The 14,442-nt window shown below is 41.5% G+C and overlaps 2 protein-coding genes across 2 annotated transcripts in view; one reads left to right on the plus strand and one right to left on the minus strand.

Moving 5' to 3' along the window:
* Positions 1-14,442, minus strand: part of LOC133518390 (uncharacterized) — a 194,504-nt gene that overhangs the window by 76,826 nt on the left and 103,236 nt on the right. The window lies entirely within an intron of this gene.
* LOC133518202 (laminin subunit alpha-2) overlaps positions 1-14,442 on the plus strand; it is a 51,935-nt gene that overhangs the window by 9,614 nt on the left and 27,879 nt on the right. Inside the window, 13 exon segments of the mRNA XM_061851829.1 lie at positions 1,637-1,798; positions 3,430-3,614; positions 4,112-4,228; positions 4,508-4,585; positions 5,342-5,590; positions 6,811-6,992; positions 7,323-7,584; positions 8,228-8,399; positions 9,041-9,250; positions 9,739-10,244; positions 11,507-11,662; positions 12,902-12,982; positions 13,342-13,580. Coding sequence (XP_061707813.1) covers positions 1,637-1,798; positions 3,430-3,614; positions 4,112-4,228; positions 4,508-4,585; positions 5,342-5,590; positions 6,811-6,992; positions 7,323-7,584; positions 8,228-8,399; positions 9,041-9,250; positions 9,739-10,244; positions 11,507-11,662; positions 12,902-12,982; positions 13,342-13,580 — 2,599 coding nt within the window.

Below are 14,442 nucleotides of genomic sequence, written 5' to 3' on the forward strand. Positions count from 1 at the left end.
AAACTGCAATGGCATGCACATATAGCCACTTTAGCCGGCAAACTTAGTTCAGCAGCCTATGCAGTGAGGAGAATCAGACAGCTAACAAACGTAGAGACGGCCAGGCTGGTTTACTTTAGTTACTTCCATAGTGTTATGTCGTATGGAATTCTGTTGTGGGGAAAAGCGGCAGACATTCAGACAATATTTGTACTGCAAAAGCGAGCTGTACGTTCCATCTATGGACTGGGCGCTCGAGTATCCCTAAGAGAGAAATTTAAAGATGCAAGCATTCTTACCGTTGCATCTCAATACATACTTGAGAATATTATGTATGTTCGGAAAAACATTAACGAATTCAAGCTTAACAGTGATATCCATAACTATAACACTAGAAACAAGCATAAACTTGCTGTGCCCGCCCACCGCCTCCGTAAGGTTAGTACGTCTTTCGTCGGGAACTGTACACGTTTTTATAACAAAGTTCCCACTGATATAGTGAATTTGCCTCTTAACAAATTTAAGTCACACGTTAAGAGCTCTTTGTTAAGTAAGGCGTATTATGCTGTGAATGATTTCATAGATGATAAGGATGCCTTTAAGCCAGTAGCTTGATCTTGATAGTATGATAAAAATGTCAGTAATAGTGTTTTCGTTTTCTTCCTGTGAAATAACCATACTAGCGTCCAGTAGAACTGACACAATTTTGATTGTATTATTTTAGTTTTGGACACTTAGAGACCTTATACACCTCTAAGATTTTATTTTATTTTAAATTTTATTTTATTTTAAATTTCATTTTATTTTAATACCTATTTTAATGATTTGGACACTTAGAGACCTGTACATCTCTAAGTCAATTTAAATTTATAATTTAGTTTTATAGGTAGGCACTCCTTATGAATAATATGTAGTCGCGTTTATGTGGCGCTATGCCGTCTTTAATGTAACTTACAAGCACAAATGTTGTATCTCACAATTTTTTTTTTATTATATTTATATTAATACAACCCGGCAGCTTGAACATGTCATGCTCGCTTAAAAGTCTTTACTTACGGTGGCGTCGTTGATCGGGTCGCCACTTTCCCGAATGAAGGTTGAGGGAGGCGATGGCTGAGATACACGTCATACTCGTGAACGGGTGCTGTTTGTGGAGACCGGTCTGTTTAAGCTTACACGGGGTACAGGTTATGTTAAAGTATGTAACTTTACTTTTGAGTGACATTAACGTGAGACACTTCATTCGGTTCTTGTCTGTTTTAATTTTTTTGTCTTTTAATTATTTATATAAGAATTCAAGCCTTGGCGACCCTCTACATCTCTATGGATAATTTAATATATATTTTTATATTTTATCTCTGACACTTAGAGACTTATACATCTCTAAAGAATTTTAGTATTTTATGGTTTTATTTTTTTATCATAGTTTTTTTTGTGTAATTTGACATTTAGAGACAGTATACATCTCTAATAAAGTATTTATTATTTCATAGATTCGATATTTGTAATTGTTTTTTTTTTTAAATTTATTGTTTGTAAAAATGGACATGTAAAAGTGCCCCTGTGGCCTATTTGCTGAATAAATGTTTGATATTTGATATTTGATATTTGAATAGCTAATGTTACACAATCTACAACTTGTTTATTTATTTTTCAGCCTGCCCTCCTTGTTCTGACGGCAAGGTCTGTTCGCCCGAAAACGGGCGCTGCGTCTGTCCACCCCGATCCAGAGGTCCCGGGTGTAAGCAATGCGCTCCTGGTTTCTGGGCCAGGCCTGCTGGATGCAAACGATGCAGCTGCGGACCCGGGGCTACATCTGGTAAGTACAACGGCAGCGACAAAGTGTAACAGTGCCACAATGAACTTCACATGCGTAAAGATTTAAAGGATCCTTATGATTGTCGAGAACGCCACATATTTTTGCCATATTTGACGTTTATGGTGGTTTTCCTATCTTTTATCGCTAACCACGTATCTAAATCTTTTCAATTGGTGTCATTTAAAAATACCTTAATCTAAAGGCGCGCCGTACGAATCGTGGACGATCCCAAACTCACAAGCGGTATTGAACCTTTAAGTCTAAGGAGAGACTTTGCCTCCTTGTGTGTGTTCTACCGCTTGCACAATGGGCTACGCTCTGAAGAATTGTTTGACATGATGATAACGTCTTTTTATCACCGCACCGTTTGACGTCGGCAGAGTATTCATCTTCACACCCTAGAACCTTACCTAATGGTCGCACACTGTGCGGCTTAAGAGGAATGTCCTCTCGTGGAAGCTCCGGCTGTGGAATAAGCTCCCTGTCGAGGTTTTCTAGAGGGACTACAGTAAGGGGTTTCTTCAAAAAATTTGTGTACACTTATACAGTACAGGTTTACAAAGAGTCGGCAACCTCTGGAGTTGCAGGCGTCCAAAGGCTCCGGTGACTGCTTATCATCAGGCGGCCCAATGCTTGTTTGCCATTGACGTGATATAAAAAAAAAACTAGTAGAAGTCGTACGAAAAGGCCAGAAGTAGCTATTAATTATAGTTAAGAATGTTATGACCCAAATTAGTCGGCGAGATAACTTTATTACAGCAATATGCAATCATGTTTCTTCATAAATGAGCGATCATCATGATTGCTCAATTGACTAATAACGGTTTTGAAATTGCTTTATTATTGTTTACTGTATTGTACTTTTACAAAAAGTCCCAGGAGGTTCTCAAAGTGTCATGATAGAGATTACGGAAGGTGGAGATAAGGAACGAAATCTCCATGTACCAAAAAGTGTCATCAAAAAACTTTAAATAGGTGGCGCTTCAATACCTAGAGTATTTGAACAAAAAAATCAAATCATAGACACCGCAATTCACTCCGTCAGTAACGCCTAGGTTCTTAGCTACTCTAGCGCTACTCTGGAGAGATTTGGAACTATTATTTATAGCTGACAGCTGGACACTTTTGCAACTGTTCTACCATAAGAGATGCCACTCCTCTTAATTCCACACTCCATAATAGAGACACGATGATAAGTGTCAAAGTGTGGTGAAAGTTTGATGAATATTTTTTTCTATTGTCCCAATTATGCCAGTCCGAGATAAAAGCTTGTATTAAACATTAAACCAAACAGAATTGATTGTAATAGAGAGGTAAAGTCTAAGTAAAAAACGTGCCCCTTAGTTTGACAATCAAAACAGATGGCGCCATATTATTTGCTGTCAATTAATTGTCAATCAGAATTATCGCAACTCAAAATATATAGGGAGCGTGCATGAACTGTAGGAGGCAGCACAGGAGCTGTCAGATTTTTGGCGCGAAGCGAAGAATAGAGAATATATTTTATCTGCTGTAATAGAATAATGAAATACACATATGTTGTCCAATGACTGAGCCCCAATGTTATAATAATTAAGAAATGGTAAAAAAAAGTAATGACAAACCAAACTTGCTTATTTTTTTATTCTCAGACACCTGCGACCCTCTCACCGGGCAATGCAAGTGCCGCGCCGGCTGGTCCGGGGCTTTCTGCGGCGTGTGTGCACTTGGCCACTTCGGGCCAAGATGCAAGCCCTGCCACTGCCATCCAGACGGGAGCGCGCAATGCGAGAACGGAATGTGCGGGTGTGATGATAACGGGCAGTGTTACTGTAAGGTAAGTTGATGCAAGTACCGCGCCGGCTGGTTTGGGGCTTCCTGCGATGTGTGTGCACTTGGCCACTTCGAGACAAAGTGCAAGCCCTGCCACTGCCATCCGGACGGCAGCGCCAACTGTGAGAACGTAATGTGCGGGTGTGATGATAATGGGCAGTGTTTCTGTAAGGTGAGTTGATGCAAGTGCCGCGCCGAACGGCCCAGGACTTAGTAGCATATGCAATCTCATATAGGCTAAGGCCTCGGTTAGGTCGTATGGGTTGCCTTGTAGCAAACTCTAAGGTCGATCAGCGTGTATTCAACTGCTCGTACCTACCACGTATCCGAATAAATTGGGTGAGATTTTCACGATGGCTTTGATTTATAAATCAAAAGCTCGGTCTATTGTTCCACATATTAAATAATAGTGTTTCATATATAAGATATTTATTCCTTTCTTGTCTTGCCGCGTGACTTATTTTTTCTATAATTTGTCCTAATTTTAATAATCCTTTTCAGGCTAACGTAGTGGGTAAGAATTGCGACCAATGCCGTCCGGGTACATTCGGACTATCTGCTACGCCAACTGGCTGCACAGAGTGCTTCTGCTTCGGACGAAGCGCGCACTGCACACAGGCAGGTTACTTCTCTAGTCTAACGTATATTCGGACTTTTATGCTTTGCCTACCAACTATACCTAGTGCTTCTGCTTTATGCGAAATTTTTTACGTATGTAATAGGCTATCAAATAATAATTCTAGACTGGGGAGAGCAAGTGGGTCAGCGAAATGCGCGTTGCGATCGAGTAATATGATCGTCCATTTGCAATATTCATTATTTAAATCAGCACGAATTTTATCGACTAACATTACGCCATAAATTAAGCAGGTATATTAATGTTTATTTCAACAACAGGCTGGTCTCACTCGCGCAGCTCTGCATGCGGCCGCACCAGCTCACCTTACGTTGCTTCAGGGTGACAGTATTAAGTCAGTAAGTATTATACGACTAGACTTGTGTACAAGGCCCACAAGTGTTCTTTAGAAAGATGAATCCATATTTTCGTGTAGATCGATTCGAGTCTCGTTTCTCAACTGACAAGTATCGTTTGCCAGACAGTTTCCATGATGTATATTTCCCTAGCAAAATGGACAAATGCCTAAATTCTCCTCGGGGTTAGATTTCAGTCACTTTCGTAAAAAATAATGTCTGTGGTTCTTGGTATTAAGTTACCAAGTAGACCCGAAGCTCTCTAAAGGCCCGATTCGAAGAATTATTAAGACACGTTTAAGATCTTGGAAAGACCTCTAAAAGATCGATAACTAAACGAGATGTCAAAATTGACGATTATTTCGATTCCGCTGTGATCCCAATAAGATTTATCTACGATATTTCTAACGTCGTAGTGACATTGGTTGCCCGAATCGAGCTGCTTCTGTCAATTATACGACATACAAACGATATCTAAATGAGAACTTATCGTTATCGTATTTCATTCTTCGAATCGGGCCGTAAGTGAGCTGTGCCAAATTGCCATCGTTAAGAAGACGAGTCTTCTTCTCAGTCGTTATACTCTTTGCAGGCACAGATGTTAGATCTAATTTCCCACTCTTTTTTTTAATTCTGGCAAACTTGTTTCACTGATCCGTTCAAAGCAGCTTTGATCTGGTCAGATCATCGTATTAGTGGTTTCGTATGACGAATATATTTATATAAATTAGAAAGACTAACTTACTTAAAATTTCTCAGGTAGACCAAGACTCTCTAATAGCCATCCACACGCACTCCCTAGACTCGACGATCACCCTCCCCTGGCCCCCAGTCCCCGTCTACATGGAGCTGGACAAGCGGTTCCTGGGGGACCGGGTGACGTCATACGGTGGCTTCCTCAGGTTCAGGGTCGAGGAGGAGGGCGGGGAGGGCCTGGATGAGGACACGCTGAGGAGGTTTCCACTCGTCAGGGTGTATGGGAGGGATATAGTGCTGGATTATTATGAGGTAAGTTTGGAGGTTAATGCCCATAGACAACAGTATATTATGCAACTGATGATGAGAGATTAAGTACATTAAAACGAGTCACTCACGTATTTTAAGTCGAAGATTGCTGAAGATCACGTATTTTAAGTTTCGCTCCATAATGAGGAGCTTCTTCAACGGGAGCACGGGTTAGCGGACCGACGCAGACTGCGGGTTGCTCTCCGCGGCCGATGGCTCGGTGCGGGCGACGGCGCGGCAGGGGAGGCTAGAAACTACCCTCATTTTCTCGATTTTGTTGCGAAATAAAATAATGTTCACATTGAAATGTTGACAGAATACGCGTCGTATAGCTTATGTCTCCTTTACAAATATCTGTGCCGTAAAGTTGTATGAACATAAACAATATACTACATAAAGAATACCTACCCTTTCAATACACCTGTCATACGCTCGAAAAATCACATAACACTCGTATAGCACTCAAGAAAAAAACTTACCGTTATGATTTATTCCCCCTAGTTCTTTATTCATTTTTTTTTTACAAGTTTTTATTATTATGAATACTTGCAATGAATGTATGTTCGGGTCACATCTTGTAAGCTAAATTATACCCACTTCCCATTATTCGATTAAGCTGAAACTTCACATACATACTCGTATGTAACTTGGGTGACATATGTATGGTACCAAGCTGATCTGATGAACAGGAAGTGGCCATAGGAAGGAACTCTGTTATAAAACAAAACAACCTAATTGTATTTCGATTTGTTAGAATTGTGTCGATGAGTATTAGTTGCATTTTGAAAGAAAAATACAGATAAAAAAGAAATGGACCCGGGTACGTGCTTAAACTACATCCAAAAGAGAGCTATAGGCATTGTGGATGTCATCTCGCTTTGTGTGTTAGGGCACAGCGCAGCGGATGTCATTCCAGATCTAGAGCGGAGCCCAACTGGGGAAGTACCTCCACCTTACAGAAAACCGCAGCCAAATAACACTAGACCCTACTCATAGTGTTTTGTTCCTGCCGGTGAGTAAGGTTGCCAGAGCTCAACGAGGGGGGAGGATCCCCCTCCGTTAGGGTCGGCAACATGCATGTAACTCCTCTGGAGTTGCAGGCGTACATAGGATATGGAGACTGCTTACTTACCATCACGCGGGCCGTATGCTTGTTTGCCACCGACGTAGTATAAAAAAGTGTGTATTAAACATGATTTTCTTGTCAAAAATCTTTCTTTCAGCGCACTCCACCAATAAACAACACACACGGCATCCGTCTCCACGAATCACTGTGGCGGGTGCGCGCACGCAACGACTTACAAGCAACCCGCGCTGCCCTCATGCTGGGCCTGAGGAAGGTCGAACGAATACTTGTTAGAGTCACCACTAGGGCGCCTAAGCACGATGACAATGTCCATGCTTTGTGAGTATCATTTAATTAACCGAGCGCCTCTGTTTCAATTTCGCCAAAACTGCTTGCGTAAGTATGTCCAGCAGTTTTACTCTACAGGTCGCATTTATAAACCTATTCTTAAATTTCCTGGACATTCTCACTACCTACAAAAATCTGTTCAAGAAAGTGATTCCGAAGTTTAAAAAAACCAAAAACTGATTCTGAACCGATTCTTAAATTTCCTGGATATTCTCACAACCTACAAAAATCTGTACACGAAAGATTTGGAAGTTTAAAACAAACACCCGAATACTGATACTGAGCCAGTATCGTAATAACAGGATACATTTCTCATTTCAGACTCCTCAACGTGTCTCTAGATACTGCGATCCCCGGCTTCAGCCGCTCCGAGCCCGCGCTAGGCGTAGAACTCTGCTCTTGTCCTACCGGCTACTCAGCGCCATCTTGCCATGAGCCCGCCATCGGCTTCTGGATGCCTCCTGTTAAAGTGCACCTGGATAGCGTTGCTGGGACCATTGTTATACGATTGGAAGGAGATGCGAAGCCTTGCGACTGCAATGGACGAGCAGTTAGCTGTGATTCTGAGACAGGATATTGTGTGGTAAGTTCAGATTGTAACAAGTCTTGGTATCTTCAGGATCTATTGACAGTGTCCACATGCTATCGGCTTTTGGATGCCTCCTGTTAAAGTGCACTTCGAAGGCGTGGCTGAAACGATTGTAATAAGACTTGAGGGAGATGCTAACCTGTGTGACTGCAATGAAAGAGCAGTTAGTTGTGATTCTGAGACTGGACATTGCGTGGTAAGTCATCTTTAGAATAAGGTATGGCATCTAGTATTTAGGAAATTCGTTCTTGCACTTTAGGATTTTCTTACTCCAGCATCAAATGAGCTGCTATTGGCTTTTGCATGTCTTTTGCTAAAGTTCATCTTAAAGATTGGAGATAGATAAAAACGTAGTTACTCCAATGGAAGAGCAGTTAGCAATGATTCTGAGGCGGGACATTTTGTGGTAGGTTCTGATTATCAGGTCTTGGTATCTCTAGGATCTTTTGACAATGTCAACATGCTATCGGCTTTTGGATACCACCTATTAAAGTGCACTTAGATAGTATGTAAATGCGTGCGTAGCCGGGGCGGGCCGCTAGTGGCAACATAATTTTATAAATGGAAGAAAACACTCAGATGCTTAATTAGAATTATGTATCTTACGAAAACTGTTTACTTTCTTCTTGTATTCTAGAACTGTACTCACGGAACCGGCGGCCCGCGCTGCGACCGCTGCGCCGAGGGTCACCACGGAGCCCCGGGCGCCGCCGGCGGCTGCCAGGCTTGCCCCTGCCCCTCCAGGGCCAGGAACTTTGCGTCTGCCTGCGCCATGCAGGGGGGAAGGCTGCAGTGCTTGTGCAAACCTGGTATGATTGTTATTCTATAAAACAATTTTCACTGAACAGATGTTACACGATTCACATGGTAGAATTTGGGAATGTAATAATACACCATAGGCGTCTTAGAACAGTAATGATGTCTTGTATATCCCTTAAGACTTTTATGTCTTGGGATAACATATCTGGCACAGGTTATTATTGTATCATCGAAGAAGAATTTTCATTTCCCTTCATCGAGCAACACTGGCTGCCAATACGTCGGAAGGCAGGGGTCCAAGCGATATCTTACCGTAAAAATCGTTCTGTCATTTTTTGCGGAGGTAAACGTGCACACAGTCGCACTTCTCACTCACTACATAATGTACAATACAATCTGTAATGACGACACAAATACATAGAAAATAACACACGTCAAAGACAAATCCTGCACACCTCGATCTCTTTTTGTGTACGGACGAGTCACAACACGCACCGCGCTATGAGCATGTGCTTCGGTAGAGGGGAAATAGTGCGAATGCAGTAAGAAAGTAACATAGTGTCACGTAAACGTTACATTCCTAAAAAAAATATAACCTTTTCAGTGGCAAATCCGCACTTTATTCCTAAAATAAAGAAATGGACACTCAATTCTGTATAAGGCTATTCCTCTAACATGTAACTATTTCCAGGCTACGCCGGTACTGACTGCGAGCTATGCGCCGCCTCCTACTACCGCTTACCCGACGGCGCCTGCGCGCCCTGCGCGTGCGACGTCGCCGGCTCGCTGTCTCCCCAGTGTGACGGCCGCGGACGGTGTCGGTGTCGCGATTTCGCGACAGGCGATAAGTGTGATAGGTGCAGAGGATTAAGGCTATGGATGGATGGAGGCGGTTGTAGACGTAAGTACTTTATAATACTTATAATCTTCTCAACGCCTGCAACGTTGTCGGTTCGCTGTCTCCACTGTGTGACGGGCGCGGGTGATGCCAGGGTCGTGATTTCGCGACAAATGTGTAGAGGACTGAGATTAAATAATTGGGGATAACCATCCCCAATTATTTAACCATAGACGTGACTAAAATAACTCACGTCTATAACCATAGACGTGACTAAAATAACTCACGTCTATAACCATAGACGTGAGTAAAATACTCTCTTTTTTGTTCTAAATTGTAATCTTGTCATAATTCTCGAAAAAACAGCCAAGTACGTGTGACGTTTATGTATCGCTGCCTCCCCAGTGTGACGGGCGAGGACAGTGCCTCATGACGCCTGACATTTACTACGCTTACTACGGACGCCACATGCTGAGGTGCTGTTAAAAAAAATGTACAGCTGTTGCAATCTCTAATTGATGACTACAAAAACATTGTGTTTTCTCCTACAGCTTGCGACGACTGCACAACCACCCTCCTCGACTCAATTGACCACCTCGCCTCCTCGCTCCGCAGCGCCGACCTCACCGAGCTAAGCCGCATACCTCAACCGTACCCCGCCGTCCGCGAGTACTCACACAACACCTCACTACTCCGCAACGCTTTGTACCAATTCGTTAATACCCTCGATCATTCTAGGAACTTAGAGAAGGATGTTAGCAACTTGGAAGCTTCTGAGCATAGGATTTTTACTGATTTACACGCTTTAAAAGAAGATGTGTCAACAAAAGAGGAATCTGCGAAATCTTTAAGCTTAGAAAGCATGAGTGGTTTAGAAGAAGTTTTAAAGCAAAGACAGAAATTGGGAGAACAGGTAGCGGTTTTGGATGACTTTGCGAGGGGAGAGAGGCATTTAGGAGCGCATAGAGCGATTAAGGAGGCGAGGCATTTGCTGAGGAATATTAAGGATGTGAGACTGAATGATTATATTTCTGGAGCTAACGATGTTTATGATGCGGTAAGTAACTTCTTTGCTTTACCTTTATCAATTTTTTTTTTTTAAGAAAAAAAGTGTAAATTAAATAGAAAAACGGGACAAGTGCGAGGCGTACTCGCCCACCGAGGATTCCGTACTTTTTTGTATTTGGTGTTATAGCGGCAACAAAAATACATCATCTGTGAAAATTTCAACTGTCTGGCTATCACGGTTCATGGGATCCAGTCTGGTGACAGACGGACAGCGGAGTCTCAGTAATGTCTCGTTTTACCCTTTGGGTACGGAACGCTAAAAACTACCTCTCTTATTAAAAAATTATATTTGGCACTTAGAGCATGCTGCCATTATTACCAATAAACCAAAACAACATCAGTTAATTTCAGTAATATTGCCATAACCTAACATAACATTTCCAAAGAAATATTGAGAACAAATAAATTACGATGACTTGTTTAAATTTTATTGTTATACGATTGGTTTATTTTCTATTCGGTTTTTGTATTATTCGCAAAGATCGATCAGCGCATTACGGGTCCAGTTTAACAACGCCATCAGGTCAGGGTGTTGTTGCGTCTGCCGCGCTTCTGCAGAGCGTCAGGCATGTTCGATTGTTCGCGCAAGTAGACGATTTCTTGGCCACAATAAGAAAGCGCGCTGTCGCGACTCGTCACAGAGTGCTTGACAGTAGCAACAGTATCCTGATATGAAATGAAATGATGAAATGAAAATTTTCGTCGACTTGTGTGTGGGTTTCATTCGACAGTCGACACCCTTCCTTAGGTGAGGGTGTGAGAGGTCTCAACCGTATCCCTGCCATTCCCGTCTAACCGTATGGGGCGGTCATTCGCCGTCGTTTTGGGATCGACTGTGCGATCTGGTGTGGGCCAGCTTTATCGCTACCGTTATCCAACCCCACGACTGATACCGTTTGAGCGGGTCCAGAGGGCCTACCGCGGTTCACGTTCGACGTGTTGCCTCCTTGTCACACTTACGTACGAATTTACTAGTGCGACAGAAAGGCAACACGTCGAACGTGCTTCGCGGCAGGCCCTCAGGTTTCGGGGCCGCAGTGAAGATTACCGCCAGTTTAGGCTGGCGTGTGCGTCGTGCCTATATTGGCGTCATCCGAGTGTAGGTATGGTGTATTCTTCTTCTTCTGGTCGACTTGCATCGATCTTTAGCTTCTTATGAAATGTAGTAGGTGTCCAGTAAGTTGTTGACTAAGTTTGTATGGATTTCTGTGGTTTGAAATAAATGATTTTTATTTTTATTTGTATTCCCAGGCGAACGTGCAATCTACCGCAGTACAAGAACTAAACTACAGCATAGACGATGCTTATGCGCGTCTTCGTGGTCTCCAAACCGCTTTCGAAGCCTGGCACGAGAAGGCTGAAGACTTACCACGACTCGCTGATGCCGTTTGGATGGCAGGAGACAAGGTATGATATGATATTATATGATATTTATTGGTAAATATTTACATTTACAAGTCATTTTATATAAAATTTTACATTGCATGTCTATTACCTTATTTGATTATTTACTATACTCATGTATTAATAAATTTAGATTGAAATAGCATTACAATACATCTTACGATAACAAGATTTTATTATATTCCTATATACTTTAGTAGGTACACGATTGAGCCAATGGCCCGTGGCCGTCGAAGAACTCGTCAATGGTATAGCAAGCCATTTATAGTAGTACAGCTTTTAGTTTGCGGACAAATATTGCATCGATAGAAGCTTGCTTTATTTCATCGTCCAGTATGTTGTACAGTCCGATTCCTAGTTTTCGCGAGGCGAAGGCGAGGCAGATAAATCAATTTATCTGCCGGGAAAAATTGTAGTTCAGATGATGCCTGTGCGTATCTCCAGACGGTTATAAGCAGTGATCGGATTTCCCGGTGCAACACGGGGTGAATGACCTCAAACATTATACTAATATGGATATACCCCGGGATTCCACAACTTATATTGTTGAATAAATTACTGGCTTTACATTGAGTAAATTTTAGTAAAATTTTGACGCGTAAAATAAATAATTTCGGAAAATAAGTGTATGTGCATTGTGCATATAATAAGCGTTAGTATTTTCTTTATTCATCTTAACTCTTAGGTATAGATATGTACAGGTTTACATTAAATTAAAGTTAAGAATATTCAATGCATTGATAAAGATTTAGTTTACGAGTATATTCGTAATTTGAGCTGTCTACCTATCATATCGATATATTTTTTTTCAAACGAAATCCGGGAATGTTGGTCATATCCATATTACGTTTTCTACTTGGTATCCCAAGGTGTTGCACCGGAAAATCCGATCACTGGTTATAAGGTAATGTATAGCTCGCGATCTAACATAACTAGGCAACATGTCAACACATTTTAATGACGGCTTAGTTTTGTATAAACTTCAGTAGTATTTCTTGAGATTTTCAAGTAACAATTTAGGTAAAAGTATTGTTATTTAAGGAATGGGGAGTTAGTTATTAGAACGGATTCTTTTTTAATTGCTTATCGTAAGAAAAATAAGTAAACATACTTAGAAAGTACAGTGCTCTAGAGCAGAAAAGTATCTTTTCTGCACAGTTTTTAGAACAACAACGACCTACTTTCAGAGCATGGGAAATGAAAAGAGCTTTATTAGGAACTTAGTTTTTGTATTGATTAAAGGTGGCGGCCATGGAGAAAGATGTTAGGCCCAGAATGGCGGCCGCTAGGGACACTGGGCTGCGATGCAGACTTATTCTAGAGGTAAATCTTAAGTCATTTTCTAACATATTTTAAGGTTAAAACCGCAGCCAAATAACACTAGACCCTACTCATAGTGTTGTGTTCCTGCCGGTGAGTAAGGTTGCCAGAGCTCAACGAGGGACGGGAGGGGGTTAGGGTCGGCAACGCGCATGTAACTCCTCTGGAGTTGCAGGCGTACATAGGCTACGGATACTGCTTGGCATCAGGCGGGCCGTATGCTTGTTTGTCACCGACGTAGTATAAAAAAAAGGTGATTGTTTGTCTTATCCTTGAAAATTAATCCGTCAGAATTCCTTTTTTCTTTAAATTATGAATTAATATGAATCTCACACACGCTCAAACTTCACTTTTACCACCAGGACGTGCTATCTCTCTCCAACCACACATTCGTCGAAGACACCGGCTCTGCTCTACTCCGCGCACGCTCTCTTCTTCTCTCTCTGCCCACCTTAGCTGCAGAGTTGGACTCGCTCACTCCCGCAGCGGAGGAGAAGGAAGGCATTCTGTACAATTTGACGCCAGCGTATAAGCAGAAGTATTTGGACGCGGTGGAGAGGCATGTGAATCAGCTTGGAGCTAAAGCGAGGGAGTACAAGAGGTAGGAACCATTTTTGCTACCGTAAAACCACCCAACTATAGTCCAAAGCTGCCAACTATGGTCCACAAATAAACTCAATTTTTATCGTTCAGGTGTGTATTTTACTATATATTTGTAGTTCTAAGGCAAAGTATGTTTATAAATGGAAGGTAAAACTAGGAGTAAACCACAAGGAACATTGGTATAGATACTTAATTTCCTTTTGAACTTGTTGACCATAGTTGGACTATAGTTGGGTGGTTTTACGGTACCTAGGTACTCTAAACATCATTACCTCATTCTATTACTTTCCCTCAACATCATTTAGTGTGATCCCTCAAGAAACAGCCGGAGTTTGTATAAAGTGTTCAGAACCAGTCTGCAGTCTAAGATGCAGATGGAGGAAAATAAATGGTCTTCACAATAAGGCGTAAATTTTCTTCTGATTGAGTAAATACTCAATAAATATTGATAATTGCTCCCTAGGCTGAATACGATCTAGTTTTTTAAGGGGCTGTCAACACCCGATGTCCTTGAAATTGATGTTACTTAAACAGTTTTTTAAGAAAGACTATTTGTTTTAGTCAAGTAAGAAAAATATATGTTCATATTAATTATATTTCAAAGACCGTGGTTGTACTCGATACATGATTGAACGAAATCGGCTCGATAGAAAATAATTGCAAAGAATTAAACGGTTCTATGTCTTTATTGTTTTGACTTATGGGTCTGCAATTAAAATCACCATTTCAAAACATTTATATCTAAACCGCTAACGAGTAAAATATTATACTAATAATCCACTTTTTTTTATTTAAATAATTTTCTTATTATTCCCTTGCCCAGACCCAGTAACATGCGACAGTGCTATCTCATTTACTCC

This window comes from Cydia pomonella, chromosome 5, assembly GCF_033807575.1.
Source record: "Cydia pomonella isolate Wapato2018A chromosome 5, ilCydPomo1, whole genome shotgun sequence".
NCBI classification, from domain to species: Eukaryota; Metazoa; Arthropoda; class Insecta; order Lepidoptera; family Tortricidae; genus Cydia; species Cydia pomonella.